This window comes from Thunnus maccoyii, chromosome 12, assembly GCF_910596095.1.
Source record: "Thunnus maccoyii chromosome 12, fThuMac1.1, whole genome shotgun sequence".
Classification (NCBI taxonomy): domain Eukaryota; kingdom Metazoa; phylum Chordata; class Actinopteri; order Scombriformes; family Scombridae; genus Thunnus; species Thunnus maccoyii.
This window is the reverse complement of record NC_056544.1, coordinates 2,182,475-2,201,931: the sequence shown is the minus strand read 5'-3', so window position 1 is coordinate 2,201,931 and position 19,457 is coordinate 2,182,475. Positions and strand designations below refer to the sequence as shown.

At 38.5% G+C, this 19,457-nt stretch overlaps 1 protein-coding gene across 7 annotated transcripts in view; it reads left to right on the top strand.

The window, feature by feature from the left end:
- Positions 1–19,457, top strand: part of LOC121908226 (cadherin-18-like) — a 211,346-nt gene that overhangs the window by 90,136 nt on the left and 101,753 nt on the right. For all 7 annotated transcript variants that reach the window (XM_042428079.1, XM_042428080.1, XM_042428087.1 and 4 more), the window contains one exon: positions 1,958–2,077. In XM_042428079.1, the coding sequence (XP_042284013.1) occupies positions 1,958–2,077 (120 nt within the window). The remainder of the gene's footprint in view (positions 1–1,957; positions 2,078–19,457) is intronic.

Here is a 19,457-nt window from a genome sequence, read left to right as displayed (position 1 = left end):
CTGAATCCAAATTTGTAATATGTGTGTTGGAGCTACAGAGGTAGGTTAGCAGTAGACTTTTTTTCCCCCAGCAGACATTTGACTTGTCATGGTGGGAAAAGCAAAGGTGGAACTGATAACATTAACAATTGCTCAGTTCCATTCAAGTGTCCAAGGAAGCCATACTGGTGAGCCATCATGCACTATACCAAGGTTCGGGAATTTTGAAAAACTAAATGTGATTCAGCCATCATTAATATTATCAATTTCACCTATTGTGCTTTTCTTGCTGTGAATCACAGGAGCCTCCTGCTAGTATGTAGACCTGCTCCACCAACAGCCTTCTGCTGCTAACACTAGCTTATCAACACAGTTAATGAGGAGAAATGAAATGACAGGAATACAACATATAAAATAGTCTTGTTAAAGTGTAAATGCCATTAACACCATATTGCTTCTAACAATATCTAACTTCATAATCACATTTCTCTATAAATTCATTTACCCAAGTACTATTAAAAAGTACAGTTTTAAGGCACTTGTATTAATTACAGATTAAGATAATTTTATTTTATACATATATACAATTAATTTATAAATGTAATCCCCTGCTGTATGTTAAACTACCCAACAGTATATAAACTAGCTAAAATGGGCTCGAGTTTGACCAGCTACAATAGTAAAATGCAGCGTATTATATTATTATGAATAAGAGTAAGAGTAAGAATAAGAGTAAGAATAAGAGTAAGAGTAAGAATGACAGTAAGAGTAAGAATAAGAATAACAGTAAGAGTAAGAGTAAACTAAATCTGGAGGCAAAATAGGGGGAATAATCTACTTTTATTGAAAGGAAAGAAAAATCTACTCGCAAAGAAAACGGTGCACTGGTAGTTACTCATATATGCTATATATACAGAGTTGTTATATAGTACGAGCAGGAATTACTATCCATGCAGTTCATTGTATGCATAAAGTAAGATGTGTTCAATGGTTGTGATAAGCTGTCTGTGAGTGTACAGATAGTGGGTATCTCACAGTCAAGGATTCACTTAGGGTTTTATTCCACTAGTTCACCTAAAAATAAAAAAAAATAACAATAAGAAAATTGTTGGTAATTTACAAAATCAACATATTAGTCAGTGAAGGATTTTAAACACTCCAGAAACTTTAATTTAATGTGAACTTTTATGCTGTGGGGAGAAATGCAGTGCAGGTCTAACATGATGAATGAGATGGATAAAAGCTTTGGCTTCTCTTGTCTGCTACATGGTCAGGCTAATGGGCTGTGGCTCTTTACAAGAACACTGCTGACAACACACACTGTGTTTTACTGCAGCTCATAGTGCGCATTCAAGAGGAAGTTTAGTGTCACATTTACATAGAAACAAGATATTTTCATATTATTAAAGAAAATAGATTGTGGCATGGTTTTCATTGCAGATTCTAATCAGAGTGTAGTGCATCAGCAGTGACAGTAACATTATGTTTAGTGTTGCTTGTATTCTAATGTGTTTGTGAGGGCTGTTCTCTGATTAGATACAGAGCCAGGGTTAGAATTGCAGTCAATTTAAAGGATCTGGCTGGCGATTTTCTATATTTAAATTTTAATTTTTATATCAAAAAATCTCATGTGCAGAGCCAAACCAACAACAAACTCATCCTATTTACAAGTATCGTGTGTCTGGCAAAAGCGTGATATATCTTATTCCTCTGTGCCATAGACCTCAGTTGACACAATTGATTAGCATTTATAAGATTTGACTCTCAGGAGAGAAGTTCCTTGTTCAGGAATGCGGTTCCTTCCACATTTTTTTTTGTCAAACTACTAGTTCCAAGGTCAAGAATTCACTTGTAAGTCAGTAGTTTTTGGACACATCTATCACTTTATTTCATTGTACTGGTCAGTGCTTTTGGTTGGTCATCATCTGATTCACCAAAAGTATTAAAAGTACCATTTTTTGTTCCCTTCTCTGTACAGGAACATCAGTTTTCAAGGTAACAGCATCGGATGCAGATGACCCGACATATGGGAACAGCGCCAAGATAGTCTACAGCATCCTGGAGGGACAGCCCTATTTCTCTGTTGACCCAAAGACAGGTAAAACTGCATCTATGTTCACTTTGAAGGCTCTTTAAATGTTGCTCTGGGGAAAGTTCAAACAGACAGGCAGCTAGGGATGACCAGCACTGTAAACAAGCTAATGATGACAAAAGCCCAGGGAAGCTGCAGCACTGTGGTTTTTACTTTGTTGTCCAAGTCTATTAAATGTTTAGGAAAAACTGTAATAAAGGACGTCTAATGATGCAGATGGTGAGTTCTCGTGAAATGCTTTTATCAGCGCAGCCAAATCTTTTATGGGATGAGTGTCACAGGTGGGGAAGGCCTTCAAACAGCCTCCGTCTGCTCTGTTATTTTTTGGGGTAGAGCGAGTGCTCTGCAGGTTGTTTACTGTGTAAAACTCAGTGATTTTCAGGAACCCCTGCTGTGATATTTTTATTCAGGAAAGCATGAATACTTTTCATGGACTATTTTTTTAGTCTGAAGAAAAACGTTCTATATTTACATTTTAAAACTAAAATATCAGGCAGAATATTAATCTTGAAGGTATGTGCTAAATATTCACTACCAATGATATTCAATTAGTTATTCTTACTATATCCACACATGGAAACTATGCTGTTACAGTGAACAATTTAACTATTTGCATAATGTTTGGGGACAGTTATGGTCAAATAAGAATGCCCATGCAAGCTTCAATAAGGGTTTGACATCATGCTGAAAGCCTCATTCAGATGGGATTATTATCTGATACAAAATATTCCTACTGAAGGAGATTTTTCATCATACTTTAAAACAGCTTATTCTTCCATAATACAAAAAATGCTGGGCAATTTACCTGATCTTACTCTATAGTTGGTGTGTCATGACATGAAATAAATCAGATGTTTTATGCCTTGAGCCATGCTTTCCAGCACAGACTTGAATTTCTAAATACCTCCCCTACATACCTGATGTGCAGTGGGATGCTCTCTAGTGTTCCAGCTATCTGAGCCACTGCTGCATCTATCTCAGGTTTTCGAAAATTATATCCCCATCTTGATGTCCCGTTCCTGCCTCACAGCCGATAAATCACATTGGTTCAGTTTTCACCCCCACATACTGTATGATGAAGGCTATGTGTGGACTCAGCAGTAAACACACCTGTGGCGCTTCTTAATTATCTGACCAGCCATCCTTCCATTCATCCATGAAGTTTATCCCGGTCAGGGCAACAGTGACCCCAAAACAACCTTTTCCCCTGCAACTTTCTCCAAATCTCCATGGGTCCCAGACCAGCCATGCAATGTCTCACAAGTGTTTTATTATTTTCTGACCCATTTATTATGGTTATTAATAGTTACTGATATTTGCTTTCCACAGGTAGATAGATAAGGGACTTTCCTCATGCTATGACTGATTGCCTGGAACGTGCATCAAATTTAAAGGGGAACTCCACCAATTCTCTACATCAGTGTGTTTCCAAGTATTGGGAAGTACTACTGCATATGTGTAAAAAGTAGTATACAGCCGATTGTGGCTCCAGAGGGAGTTGTGTGAAATCTGATAAATTACCTCAAGTGATGTCACTTGAATCAGCGTTGGTTGGGTCTGAAGACTACAAGTTTGAAAAAGCTAAAAAATCTGGGGATGTAGAGTTAGAAAGAAGTGAGGTTAGCAGACCTCTGTAGCTCCTCATCTCTGCTGGAGGCTAACACCTCCAGGCTACATTAGCCGCTACTAGCATAACACGCCTCAGTCTGTACAATCGAGTGCATTAAGTTGTATTGTGGTTGTAAGGTTTTGACAAGGAAGACATGATATATCTGGTTCTGCTGCATCAAATTTGATGCTTTTCTTTTTTTTTTACTATCCATTGTTAGTCCACCAATGTCATAGAAGTGCAATGCTACATCTGTGGAGTGCTCATTTAAAAACTATCCTGATTCACATACGTTTGCATGTGGGTATAAGAACAAATTGGAGGTCTGCACATATTTCACTCAGATGTAGAAAAAATCATCAGGGGCCATCGATAAATGAGTCCCAGTGAGATTTGAAAGCCAGTGGAAGAGAAGCTAACCTTATTTGGCAGGACTTTGACCTCGCAGAGCCATCCACCAGTCTAGCCTCCATAGCTGTACTTTTCAGCATGTGTCCAATTACTGTTGTCTGCATGGCCGTCTCACCAGAACTTGGACATTTCGCATACCAGTCACAGATGCACTCATAAAATTTGATACATGAAGCGTGTTGGAGAATACAAACTCAGTGGATGATATGAATCCAATCCAAGAGAATCCAAGATGTGAGGTGATTTTGAAGCTAGAAAAACCAAAAAAGTCATCAGGCGGCTGTAAAATAACAAAAATGTGAAGTTTTCTTCCATTAAAATCAATACAAGCTATGAAAAATCAAAATGGTGCAGGATTTCTAATCTTTCTCACCAACTGAAATGGCACTTAGACAAAAAAGTGCTCTGTTGCTGGAAGTAAAGCGAGTATTTTTGTATGGATCTGTGACTGAAGTATCAGAGTTCCTATGAAACGGTTCTGAATCAGAGCTGCTCTAAAACCTGTAATTTACCCTTTATTTCAGAATTATTTCATTCCTCATTTACATTTCAGAAAAGACTGGATTTGCATATGTCACATTTACTGTTGTGTCTCATGAGGGGATTACCTTCCATTTCTACTCTCTCAAATGTAATTATAGTCTGACAGGTCACAGTAGTTCTTAGTGCACACATGATGGGATATTCGTAGAGCATGTGACATCTTTTACTTGAAGATCAAATTTATTTCAATCAGTAATACTCTTTCAAATGTACTTTGTCAAAATGAATTGCAGCAGTGAACTACGTGAATTGTAAACCAAATGACATAATTGAGAGAACAGGTTGTTTATGACAAAAAGCTCTTTTCCTCCCTGGCGCTGCTCTCTGTCCCTGTATCTCACCTTTTTTCTCCCTATGCCTCTCCTTTCATTCTCTCTGTCTCTCCAAAACAAAAGCTTCCTCAGACATGATACTGTGTCCATTAACAACACAAGAGAAAAGGCCTTGTAGAATGTGTATACAGAGAATATCAAAGTGTCTTCAGTGAGAGTGTTTATCGGAGCATATTACACTCAGTGTGAATGGAATTAACTGGAGACAGAAATGAGGTTTCAGGACTCAAACTACAATATATCTGTGTTGTGTGTGTGTGTGTGTGTGTGTGTAGAATAGAATATGATAAATAATATGGCACCTTCACTCTAAAAATAAATACCCTGAACACTTCTATTCTACAGTTCCATCAAATAAGACTGTTCAAATGAGAACAAGTCTGCATCTCACTCATCTGACTAAATGTCAGAAAAAGTGGAATAAAAACAGAAAAGTACAGTAAATCTAATTTATCAAGAGTATTTGGATTTCATACCTCTGCATGTAGCCAGCAAGAACATGAGGCAGTCATGGAACTCTCATTTTGTGTGTTCAAACAATTTCTTGCACATAGTTAGCCAGTTAAACCTGCATGACATCTTGAAAACTCAAAATTATGGCGATACGTATATTTTAGCAACCACAGTTGCTGTCTGGCATAATAGAGAAATCTACCTTCACATCATCTTCCTGAACACATCATTAAAGTAATATTCTGACTGAATCTTTTTGACAATCAAACAGTAGCCCCCTGTAGGCTTGAAACGTTTCTAGCTTTCTCCGTTGCAGCTCCAGTCAGGTTTTACTCATGTCAGATTTCACCGTTTCCAAAGTTGGCCCACTTTCATGGGGTGAAAAAAGTGTCAAAACATCCAGAGAAACTTCTCAAACCAGTCCTGCTACATAATCCACTTCTCTGCTGTCAGTGTGTTCAGAACACTTGTATTTGTGGCGTAATATATCTACAAAGCTGTCATTTTGATTCTCACACACAAACCTTGTTAGCAAGTGTGTGTGTTGATATGTACACATTATATTGCCCGCCCTCTGTTGTTCAGTTATTCAATTTGTTCCTGGCCAAAGAGTCAAAGTATGAATGCGCAAGTAGATGCTGGTTTAACAACAGCAGTATTTATTTGTGGAAATGCAGCCTCAGGACCTTTAAATGGTTATTATGCTGGTTTTCAAAATTTCATGTGCCACAAATAAATTACACCTACAATTCTTCAGTTCTGTAATTGGATGATGGGAATCCTTCCTACAATTAAGACCCTTAGAGGAAGACTGGAGAGATGTATGACATCATATGCAATAGCTGTGGGGACCACCAGATCAAAACTGGTCACAGCATCAAACTGGGAAGGGGTCAAAGTCATCAACCAGGATCAAGCAAACAATTCACTTTTTTAAAATGTAGATGGCACCAAACAATCAGTATTGTTCGAGGGAATCCGCAGATACACACAGTTTTATGTCAGACTTCCAGGTGGATTGCTGGTTTGCTTTTTCCGTAGTGCCAGAGTGTAACGGCCTCTGCTGTCAGATGTTGTGGACAGTGTGCCCACAACCTCACATGGCACACAGATTGGTGTAAAAACATGCTGGGTCCTTTACTATTGGCAATTAGAAGGCAATCAAAAGTGATAAACAGAACCAAAGGGCCAAAACTTCCAGATGGTGGACAAACAGCACACAGGTGGTCACAAAGGCGTACACCAGCAGGCAGAACAGGACAAAGGCAGGAAGGTTAAGGCTAATACTGAGAAGCATAGATGACTTGACAGACTGAATGCTGGCTCCACCAAAACAATTTGTGTGTGTGTCACTAAGAGCCAATGCTCAGTGTCCTTACTGCCCACAGTTGGAAATCTGGGGTCAGCAACACTCAACTCCAATTTGTCAGAGGAAGAGTAGCATCCATGGAGGCAACAGTATGGGAGACAGGAGCCAGTAAGATTCCTGTATTGCTGGAATCAGGAAGCACTCATTCAAATTCTAAGGGTCAGAATGGAAGAATTCATATTCAGCATATACAGAGTGTTGATCACCTGCTGCAACAACATCAGAATGGCACAAGGGGCACCCACTCATTGAGTTAAAGTGAGACTATGTAATTTTTTGGAGGGATTCTCCAGCAATTTTGTATTACACTCCTGTAAGGTCTAGGGAATTGCAAGGGACATAATTTTGAAAAAATAATAGGCAGAGAAATCCTAACTTTCATCTCTATAATGAATCAAACCTCCAAAACACTGGACCCTACATTTTACTATAACTTCCTTCCTTCCCTGATTGGTAAATGCCCAATATTTCAAACCTGACATCCTGAGTTTGCCATTTCTGTTATGAAGTTGTAATTTTGTAAAAGTGGTGTCACTTGAGTCATTTTCTCAGACATGATAAAACTCCCTCCAGGGTCACAGAAGACATACTAATAACTGTTGTCACAGGCTGAGAAGTACTAACCATGACCAGTAAAATGAGCTTCATGTGTGCAGTAAATACCCATTTAAAATATGAATAACACATTCTTCATCTTACAAATGACAATAATTCATAAGAAGCAAACTCTTACCCAATTCAATACACTCAAAGGTTTTTACTGCTACAGCCTTACTTGTTCTGATGGCTGATGTTAGCTAATGTTAGCAAACTTTAACTAGATATTGCAGTGTAACTGACATTGCTGAATCAGTTCACTGACTTTTTATGATTTTTTTGTACTTGCACTACTATTAAGTATTTATCATTGTCTTGTAATTACCACTCATGGCTACAATGCCATCTCAACAAAGGTTACATAAGCTCACTTACACTGGCTTGTAAGATAATTGTATCCTACAACACAGCTTGGTCATGTCAGTGTTGTTTCTTTGGGTAGTAAAGTAAAAAAAAAAAAAAAAAACCTCCACATCCTCTCTCACATTTCAAGGCAACGTTCCACCCAAAATGTTTTAGTAACAAACATTTACCCGCCATGGCTCTGAAAAGTTTGTCGCTTGCTTCTTCACAGAGGATGGTGGCTGTAGTCAGCGTGGATTCACAGTTTCCCACTTTACTGGCAAAAACAGTTCTAAAACATTTCAAACAGATCTAAACCATGCATCATAGTGAAAAAAATTTTCTGAGCATTTTTCTACAGTGATATTGGGTTTACCCTGGAGATTCCTGATCGACATTTGGCTTGAAATTCCATTAATTCCATTTAATTCCATTACAGACAAGCATGCACCTTTGACGAAATTCAGAGTTAAAAACAGGAACAACCCTTGGTTTTGTTCAGAAATCGCTGAATTATTCCATAAAAGGGATGCTGCCTGGCACAAGGCACAAACAACTAAATTTCCCTCTGACTGGCATTATTTCCATCAACAGCATCATAACTGTCTCACTTTTATTCGAAAAGCCAAATCATCATTTTATGTCACTGCACTATCTGAAAGTAAAGAAAATCCAGCAAATTTCTGGAAAAAGGTTAAATCGTTAACACATAATTCTATTTCATCCTTACCTTATGAAATTGTCCGAGGTTCTTATGTTATCTCTGGTGGAAAGAATACTTGTGATACGTTCAATGAACATTTCATTTCATCAGGTTATATATTTTAAAACAACATATTTTCTCAAACAGTCTCAGATCATACTGTATTTAGCTGGAAAGGCAATTTGGGCACTCAGACCTTTTCATTGAGGCCATTTACTAATATCAAAGTGTTAAATGCTCTTTGTGCTATTGATCCTAAATAGGCCACTGGGGCTGACCAACTAGAGCCAAGGCTTATATCATTAGCAACTCTACTTCTACTTGAATGCTTATCGTATATCTTTAGTTTGACTGGCAGATTTGTTACACTGTGAATGTGTGTTTGAATGTTGTCTCTATTTGTATGCTTGCTGTAAATCTTGTTGTTTGTTACTTCGAATTTGTTCACTGTATGTATTTTTCTGTATGTTCTGTACTTAGGGGGGCCTTGGAAAAGAGAACATGCTCTCAATGGCCCCTGCCTGCAGAAATAAAGGTTAATAATAATAAATACAGCATGACCATCCAATCTGGTGTCCCTCAACCCATCTACCTCTTTCGACTAGATTCATACCTTAGTCCTTATGAACCCATATGTGACTACATTACCTCAAGACTAGCCAGTCAAGCTTCCCCCCAAGATCCTCGATTCATCTCAGAGACAGGTAACGTAGCCACATGCTTCTGGTTCCACTACCACATTCGCCAAGTCTTATCCAGATCTGGAATATCCCCCAAGCTATACTCTGGGCATTCCTTCCATATTGGAGCCACCTCCACCGTTTCCAAGCAGGGAATCTCTGACCACATCATTAAAATTCTGGTCTTCTCCAGAATACCTCACCAATGATCCGCCATGATCTGAACAATATCAGAAACACTCACACGCATCTTTCCAGTTGAAGTCTTTTTGGAGGCTCAATCTAATAGCCTCCAAAAAGAAGAAACAACCCTCACCCCCCCATACCATCATCCCTTCATCTCGTATCTCTCCCTCTGGACCCTCGATCCATCCCTCCTACATCATCCTGGCTGTCCTTCCATATTATCTAATACCAAATCCATATTGCATGGTCTTTGTTAGTGAACTGATTTTAAATAAAGGGTCAGCCAGTAAAAGACTTCCCTGAAGGCTGGTCTTGTTTAAACTCACTCAAGCCTCCTCAGGGAACCCTCCCCTCTCCCCTCCCCTCAGAGCAGAAATAAGTGCTTTGGAACAGCCTTCATGATGGCAGACCGGAACGATTTGCGGGTCAAGCGAGGATCAGTCATAAAGGGAATTGGCATATACCCTGCATAGTTTAGTCCACAAGCCTGCACATGTGCTTCCAAATCAAATGATCAAGCTGGAGCTGTGGACAGAAAACACCAAAACAATACAGGATGTAACTGTGATCACTCGGTTAAAAAATAATACACATTCTGACATATGACGGTACAAAAAGCACAGGTGTAAATAATAAAATTAATAACAGCTGAATTCAATTAACTCCTTCAGTTTCAGAGTCCTGGTGTTAGTAACAGCTGTGATTTTCCTGTGATGAGAGGTAAAACTGTTGTTGAAAAAGACCTGTTAATATCAATCTTGCAAAAGGCCTTATTTTCCTGAAATAGGGTGAAGGCGCACTCAAGTCTTAATTCCTGGCGTATGGTGCATGTGGGTGTGATTAACACAGTTTTGCAATTTTCCTGATCATAAGCGCAAACAAGGCACAACGTGGAGGAGAGGCTGAATACATTAATAGTGGGAGGAATACAGAATCAGCAGATGGAGTCAGGGTGAGCATCAGTAATGAACAATCACCTGAGCTCCTCTCATCCCCTTTCAACACAGCAACAGGTGAAATGGGGAGAAAGGCTGAGGTCTCTGGGAGAGAGTTCATCTCTGTGAAGCACCTGAAGTTCTAAATTACAAATGCAGGACACCCCAAACATTAATATACATCAATCCAAATATGCTGATAATGGTAGAATTAAATTTGGAAATTTGTTGGTTAGTGTTTGAAAAGCGCACAAATTCCATCACTGTTTCGTCCAGATATTTAAATGCTGAAGAGGTGTAAGTGATCCTCTGCCATCAAGTAGAGCTGACCGGGAAGAAACAAATGATAAACATAATCCATTGAAAACATGTATGGTGCTTCTTACTGCACAATCTGCACATATCAACTATGTTTGTTTACATTGAAGTTATTCATTTTCATGGTTTATTTTCCCCAGTTGTGCGTTCCCATGATATTCTGCATTCCAAGCCTTTGCCACCACTGTCCAGCAGCAGCTGCGAGCCAATATTTGATGTAAAGTCAGGTTAGGTTTTATATTAACAGGGCAGATAGAAATTGATTAGAGATAATGGGGTGAAAGATCAGTTCGTGTTGAGCTTTGCAGGTACGAGCTGAGTACCGGTGCTAGACTCAGTCAAGAGAAAAAAGAAATTCTTCTCACAAATATATTTTATTTGTTCACAGCATATAGAATTTTTTTTTTTTTTTTTTTTTTTTTTTGCCTTTATTGGACATTACAAGACAGGACAGGAAACAAGGGGGGAGAGAGCTGGGTATGACATGCAACATAGGTCCCTGACTGGAATCAGACCAGGGACAAACTGTGGCATGCACAGCTACCAGGGCGCTCTGGCATATGTAGGTCTACTGTGTTTAGGAAGGACCTCCAGTTGTCAGAGGATGTTTTACACACTGATTACATGGATGCAAGTCCATTTGCAGAACCCAATACAGTGAATATTTTGAGACTCGACTGCAAGTGGCAAAACTGAAAACTCACTGTAATAATCCTCTCGACATGACAGAATAAATCATTTGATGGGGCATTAGTCCACCAAGTTATAAGCTTGATCTGATAGTCTGTCTCTAAACAATGTTACAAAATGCAAATAAATTACCACAATTTGGAGTCCTATACGTTTTTTATTTAGTATACAGCACCTTTCACAGAAGTACAATTCACAAAGTGCGTCACAAGAATATAAGTTAAAATTAAGACCATAAAACATACAAACAATAAAAACATAAGCCACAAGTACAAACAAAAACACAAGCAACAGGATACCCCAAAAGAAACACAAAATAACAATCACTTGACATCTTAAGGTGAGACAAAGGCCAATTTGAAAAGATGGGTCTCCAGTTGTTTTTTTACAAGCCTCTACAGAGACCACAGACCGTATGTCTAAAGGAGGAGAGTTCCATAGTGTTGGAGCCACTACTTCAAAGGCATGATCACCTTTTGTTTTCAGCTGAGAGCGATGGACAGCCAGTAGGCTCTGGTCAGAAGACCTACTGGCAATATAGGGATAGAGAAGGTCAAAGATGTACTCAGGTGTCTGTTCATGCAGAGCTCTATATGTGAAAACAAGAACCTTAAAATCAATCCTAAACCTGATGGGAAGACAGTGTAAAGAACTTAAAATGGGTGTGATGTGAGTCTTCCTGCTTGACCTGGTTAACAGCCTTGCATCAGCATTCTAGACCATTTGTAGACGGTTCAGAGATGACTTGCTGAGACAGGTGAAAAGGGAATTAAAGTAGTCCAGCCAGGATGATATGAAAGCGTAAATAATCATCCAATCGCTCCATTTGTGATATGACAGACTTGAGTTTTGCAATATTTGACCATAACTGATAGCTTCCAAGTGATCATAACTAGTAAAACACAAACACATGGAGGATTAGGTCACCAATAAGCAACACTAACAATATCCATGCCTAAAATGTCTAGAGACTGGAAACATGTTCTGAATTTATCACTGCAGCTGTACTGGAAAAGTCTCATCTATATTTCATCAGTCAGAAATAAGAAAATTCAGCACCAGACAACACAAGGCACCTAGAAAGACAAGGTTCACTGGTGTGTTTAACAGTGTTAAGCTATTTTAGGGAAGATATTTCCCCTGGTAGGAGGTTAAATAATAAAAACCTCAGACTGAATGGGCAAAGGACCAGCTGTCCTCCCCTTCTCTCACCACAAACACGCCTTCCCTCCTATACCTTGTCTTCTAATACACAATTTCTCCGATCTCCTCCTGCTCTTCCCTCCCATTATTCTCTTTGCTCCCTTGTCTCCTTGCCAGCTGAGGATTTCCTCCCACCTGAAGGGATTTTGTGATTTGCTCTCTTTTGAAGAAGTAGTGCTATTTAGGGGGAAAAAAAGTGTGATTTGGAGAGAGAATCCATTAGGAGTCCAGAGCGAAGTCAGACACAGTTAATGTCCTCATCTTGGTGGTCTACAGAGACTCCCATAAGGCAAGGTCAGCCGTGAGAGCGTTCAAGAAGCCAGATAACCTCCCTCGCATACACAGATACACTAGGGTGAAGCAGGGTTTTATCCACTGGGCTTGCAGTTTATTCTCATGTGATCTTCACTTCCACTAATCTCTTTCCAGTTTATTAAAATCAGCCCGACATGACTTCAAACAACAGATTTTAGATGCTGTTACCTGTTGTCTTTAAGCTGTGTCTCAAGTGGAAACAATCTTTTTTCCCTCTGAAGCCACTGTGTGTATGTGTGTGTATGTGTGTGTACGTGTGTGTGTGTGTGTGTGTGTGTGCGTGTGTGTGTGTGTGTGTGTGTGTGTGTGTGTGTGTGCGTGTGAGTGTGTGTGTGGTCTTGCAGCTGAATGCTAACAGGCTGTTTAACATGGTGCAGAGTGCTCAGGCTGGCAGCAGATCAAGGCAGGTGGTTGAATTAATGAAATGTCAACACACAACTGTAATGTCAAGACAGCTGAAACGGTAACTGAACACATGGATTTCTGTATGCTCTACAGCCATCTACTGTACACATGATATGTACAATTGAGGTCAAACATCTGTAAGGTTTGTTTATGCAGTAGTAAATTACTGAGATGACCTTGTGCTCGGGGTATTCTTTATAAGACCCCTAATGATGTCATCAAGGTTATCTCAGTCTGGGCTGGGAGGCTACATGTTTATGACAGAAAGCATGGGTTTAAAAATTGTGGGCATTTACCAAGATGGAAGGATCTAACAAAAGACAGTATTACATTGCATTATGGGAAATTTAGTATCAGGTGTTTTTAAAGCATGATCCACACTAGCCGTCTGTCTCTCAACAGTTTATGCAAGTGCAAAACTTAATTGCTGAGATAGCTCTTAAAGCAAGCTCTGATGAAGTGAACTGATTTAAGTGAAGCTGGTCTGTCTCCATTCAGCCACCAATTCAATTTTATTGGGTTGAATCATTCTCAATTAAATGAGAGTGAAAATGCATCAATATTTACAATCTCCTGACTATGAAGAAATATATGAAACTTGATTTCCTGAAATAAAAAGTAGACAATGTTTCAACTTTTCTGCACTTTTGCATAACTTTAATCAATCATCAGAGTTTATATTGACCATTGAGACCACTGAGATAACCACTTACTGCCAAGTAAGTGGTTTAAACTTAATGACCATATTAATAATAATGTAAAAGTTATGATTCTAATGCAAATATAGCCAATATTCAGGTTGAGGTTGTATATTGAATATTTGTGATTACTGTGGATTACTAAAGGAAACTAGCTGTTTTCTGATTTGACCATTTTATTACGAGAATGACGAAAAACACAACTAAAAGGTTGGGAAATTGGTACACATTGTCTTTCCCACTTTATATCATCATAAACAGATGGGTTCAAATGTTCATGTCAGTACGTGTGATTCACAGAAACCTTTCAAATTATAGTATAATATTATTTACAGTAGACCTGCATGCTTCTAGTTTTATAATTATATCACTCATCAGCTCCTTAAAGTGCATTTTTTACTGTCATCTGATTGTGACTTTAATACCGTACGGTTGATCCTACTTATTTGTTCATTATATGGAAATTAAATTAAGCCAACAGTCAGAGGGATGCCCTAATTAATCAAGTGTTCCCAGTGGGTTCTGATAAAACCTCTACATGCTTGCTCTCTTAACAAGCACATGGACACTGTCTGCAATTACCTGAAATAAATCACACAAGCAGTCACTTGACTACTTGCAAATACTAGAAGTGTGGGCATACCTGCCAATATTCACTCAGATGCGCCAGTTTTTCTTAATGTGCAGCGATATCTTTCTAATTTAACACACATGGGGAATTGAAGCAAGCTTGTGTTTAATACATACACCATGAAAGATCCTATGAATGGAAACTGTTCAGTCCAACTTTGCGGTGTATTTGGGTTTTTTAGATGGAACGCTGTCCTGCCTTGACATTTTGACAACAGATATAAGTTAGCTGGCCCACCTGCCTGCGCAGAGAGCAGCTGCACACACACACACATTGAATCAGGTTGTGGTTTGCCAGGTCGTGGTGACATATGGGTTGAAATTGTATGTCGCGTGTGGATTGTTTGTGTAGATTGTGTTTCATAGACAATCAGGCAACTTTTGGTAACGTCAGACAAACATACAAAGCTATGGATCTGTGAATGACGATGATTCATAAAGTTTGAGGGTCATGCATATCCCTAGGAGAAACAACAAAACAAAAAACATGGGAGAAACCATGGATGGAAGTGTTGGCAGGTCTCTGTGGGAATTGGGATAGCCTCAAAGGACAGCTTTTAAACGGGCAGCTTTAGGTAGCAGGAAGAGGTGGAGTTAGGTGACTTTCAATTTGTTGGGTGCACATTTTTCTTGAAAATGTGGCTAAACTGCACAGTTTGCATATATATCTGGCTGAGATGTGATCACAATGCAGGCCAATCTGACTGCATGTTAAAGGACAGGTTCACAATTTTTCAAGTCTGCCTGAAAACAATAGTCAGGTGCCCATATGAATATTGAAACAGGTTTATCTTTTTTAATCATTCTTCCTGTTTTTACCATAGACTGTATATATAGATAGACATAGCGAGGTGTGACGTCACCTGTTGGTTTGCATTGGAGCCAGTTTGAGTTGCATCTTATGGTTGGCGCCATCTTTGGAGCCAGGACCTTCCAAATAAGGAGTTCAGGGTGTTGCCTTTCATGCTCTGGAAACTATAAAGTCAAAGCAACTATAAGTCTTCAAATTTTATTAACATTTCCTAAATGACCACGAGCACACTTATGAGAGGGTCTGAATTTAGAGATTGAGAACATAATGACTCGTTGAAAAAAATGACTTACTAGAGAGAAGTTCTTGAAAGGGAGTCAGTTGGAGTATCTAGCAGCTATCAAATTGTGGTAGTTGCTGCTTGGTTCATACTGACCATTAAGAGATCCCTTTTTCTTTCCCTCACTTGCGCTTTAAATGGAAGTGATGGGAGACAAAATTTGTTCTGTGCAAAAATGTTTTGCAAAATTTATCTTGAAAAGTTGTAAACCTGTCCTTTAATATCAGGTGTAAATGGGTCCAAATGTGAGTACACCCACAATCTGTTCTGTACATGTTACATGACTTTAGGTTAATTTTAAATGACATGACATGAGGAAACCATGGTGGAAACAAAAAAAAAGAATCTTAAGGAGTAATCCAAATCAAATCTAACTAACTAATCAGTCATGAAATATGACAGAAACTCTTTATTAGATAAGAAAAAGAACAAAATACTGTACACACTTCAATGTATGATCAGTCGACTCTCTCACTACCGTCTGGTTGACCTACAGTTTTGAAATCTCCTAAATACTTTGACCATACAGACATTAGCATGTAATTTTAGTGAACAGAGGGAATCTGTGCTGCTTTCATTATTAGAGACGGGATGCTCTTCTCTATTGCAGCAACATTTAATGGGATGAAAGGTGGACTTTTATATTAAAACCTTGCCCATGGCAGCTTTAAAAATCCACCACAGGACTCCAACTGGCTTTTCATCTTGATCAATATGATTAGCATGGCGGTTCCTCCTTTATGCTACACACAGAGAGAGACAGGAAATGAATTCTAGGCTTTGGCCACGCACTCAGTGGCAGCCAGTGTGTCTCGGAGGCTAGCAGCTGAATGCTAAGGGCTTGTTTAACATGTTGCGGAGCATCTCACTTGGCTGACAGATGAACTTAGTGGTGCAGGCAGGTGGGAGCCGAACACAACATGTTTGCTGGAATTTACCTGACATCAGTTGGAGAGGAGGGGAAGGAAAATAAGAAGAGAGAGGAAAAAGTTAAGTACAAAAATAAGGTCAGGAACTTGTGATAGGAGAAGAGGAATGGAATAGAAAGGAGGAGACAGGGTACAGGAGAGAAGAGACTTTTTTTTGTCTTATGTTTTAGGGACTGTATAAAAACAGCCTCATATTTTTCTTTATATAAAAAAGCAAGTCCCTTTCAGCGTTATTAATATATTTTTTTATGGTGAACCTCTATTTAAACATTCACATGTTAATAGAAGATTCATTTTCACATAGCCACCAAATGGCATATTTAACATGGAATTAGTGGAATTAGCAGTTCCCAAAATGATTGCAAACATAACAAAACGGTGTGTCCCATATACCAAATATTCCAGTCACTTTCAGTCTTTTCTACCTTTAGTACTTCAAACCATGAGCTACTAAAAAAGTTATCACTGACAGTGAATGAGTGAAATAAGCACAAGCAGCAGCTCTGCTTGCCTCCTACCTATGATCCCAGATAATAAGAAATAACATAAATGAGATCAGATGATGTGTTCATGTCATAAACAAACCAATTACAAGATGCCTAAATCGAAGGCCAGAAGCAGGGCAACATAAAATTTGCAAAAATGTTTCCGTTTGAGTTCAACTTTGATGAATTTGGATACCAATTCATAAAATTCAAATCAAATCAAATCAAATTTATTTATAAAGCACATTTAAAAACAACAATATGACACCCTCCTTTTCTGACCCCTCCAAATATATTTTTTTACAGCCTCTTACTTTCCTTATTTCTGTTTTCTTTCTCTTGGTTTTTATCATTTCTTTGTTGTTTTCCCTTATTAACTTATTTAATAAGGGGATACAAAAAGACAGCAGGTGCGTAGCCTCAGTGCTTCTCTGTCCGTATAGAACAAAAAAAACACCCATCATAAGCTGTACCAAACACCCATTCTTCCTTGCTCTTATCTGTTCTGTGCTGATATTATACAATAATTTCCTTTCTCTGCAGCTCTCTGGTGGCCTTGGAAAGGAGGCACCGGCCCTGTGCCTTCATGCTTGTATGAGCACATGAATTATCAGGAGAGAAAACGATGGCTAACCTTGGACTCTCTGAAGTGGAGAGAATCACAGGATGAAAGCCAAACATTCAGACTGACAAAACGGCTGTGTGTGTGTGTGTGTGTGTGTGTGTGTGTGTGTGTGTGTGTGTGTGTGTGTGTGTGTGTGTAGGGGGTTCCTTTCGATCTAAAATACCTCTTTCTCCTCTCTTCCTGTCTCACTCATGCCTACCTCCTTCTTTGCTGGAAAAAAATGCACAATACATTGCACAATACATCGGTCTGTACTCCTTCTCAGTAGATGCAGTGTGGTGTTGTGCTAAAAGAAACAGAGGCAGACAGTGACAAAGTACCAAGGACTATGCTCTGAGATACTTACATTTTACCTGAATATTTCCATTATGTGCAGCTTTATCCTTCTACTCCACTACAGTTCAAAGGAAAGTATGAAATGTTCTTTTTTTACTTCATTACATTTGTATGGCTGTTGATAGTTACACTAATAAAGACTTTAAATACAAGAATTAGAATGAACTCATAAAATATAACACATTACTTTAGATTAAACTACATTCACTCTAATTCCTTCCGCTTTTACATGTGTTCACTTAGACATGTGTTCATTTTGAATTATGGCTTTCAGCTTCTCATACTTAGCACCAGGAAAAAGCCACCAAATTAAAGACGCTCCTACAGATTAATGAATCAACAATTTAATACTCTACAAATTACAAGTAAAAGCCCTGCATTTAAGATCCTACTTAAGTATAGTATATAGTATAGAAGTATACAAAGTATTATCAGCAAAATTTACTTAAAGTAATAAGTGCTTGTTTTACAGAAAATCAGCTTCTGTGACAGATATATTAAATCAGCTGGGTATAGAAATCTGTAACATGACAAGAAGCTAAAATTACACACAAAGTGTGTAAGGCTAAAATGTGTGAATTTCTTAATCTTTAACATTTTTTGTTTTAATTTAATGTAAAATTTAATTTTAAAAGTAACCACAGCTGTCAAATATAAGTAGTGTAGTAAAAAGTACAATATTTCCCACTGAATTGAGTACAAAGTACCATAAAATGAAAATGCTCAAGTAAAGTACCTAAAAATTGTACTTAAATACTTGAGTAAATGTACTTAATTATATTCCACCACTGGCCATCGGTTTCATCGTTTATGATAACACTGTAATCCAACAGGTCAAGAAACACAAACAGTTACACAAGCCCAGATTTGCTCCCAGAGCTAAGCAACTCTCACCTGCCAACATTTAGGTTTTCAAAATATGGGAGTTTTTTTTTCGACAAGCATAAACACATAGAAAAGCTATATTTTCAACTGCTTTGCCCCCAGTCTCCCATCTATCACCAGTATGTTTTTCACAACCACAGCATGCTGGTTAAGCTAATAACATGAAAGCTGTCTGTACATAGCCGTAACTCTTTATCTGAGTTTTTCACACATCTTATTTGGCAAATTCTTGTAAACTTAGCTGCTGGCGTTTCTCTACCAGTGGTACTTGCAGGCAGTGAATCACATCAGCAGCAGAGGGAGGAGGACAGAGGACAGGAGGAAAGACTGCCAGGTATCAGGCTTTGATACACACACAATACTTGTTGGTAGATCAATTGTTGGTCTTTTACATAGTCCAGTATCGCCAATCCTGGATTATTACTTCTACCACTGACTGTCATACTGTAATTAATTTCATTGTGTTTATGTGTAAGGTTGATACCATATTATACTGATATAAACTGTAGTCAGTTAATGACAGCCTTAATCAGTCTAATACAGGTTTAGGAGACTGTTTCTTTAAAAATGTCCTCTGCAGAACTCACATGAAGCAACTTGAACAAATACATGATAA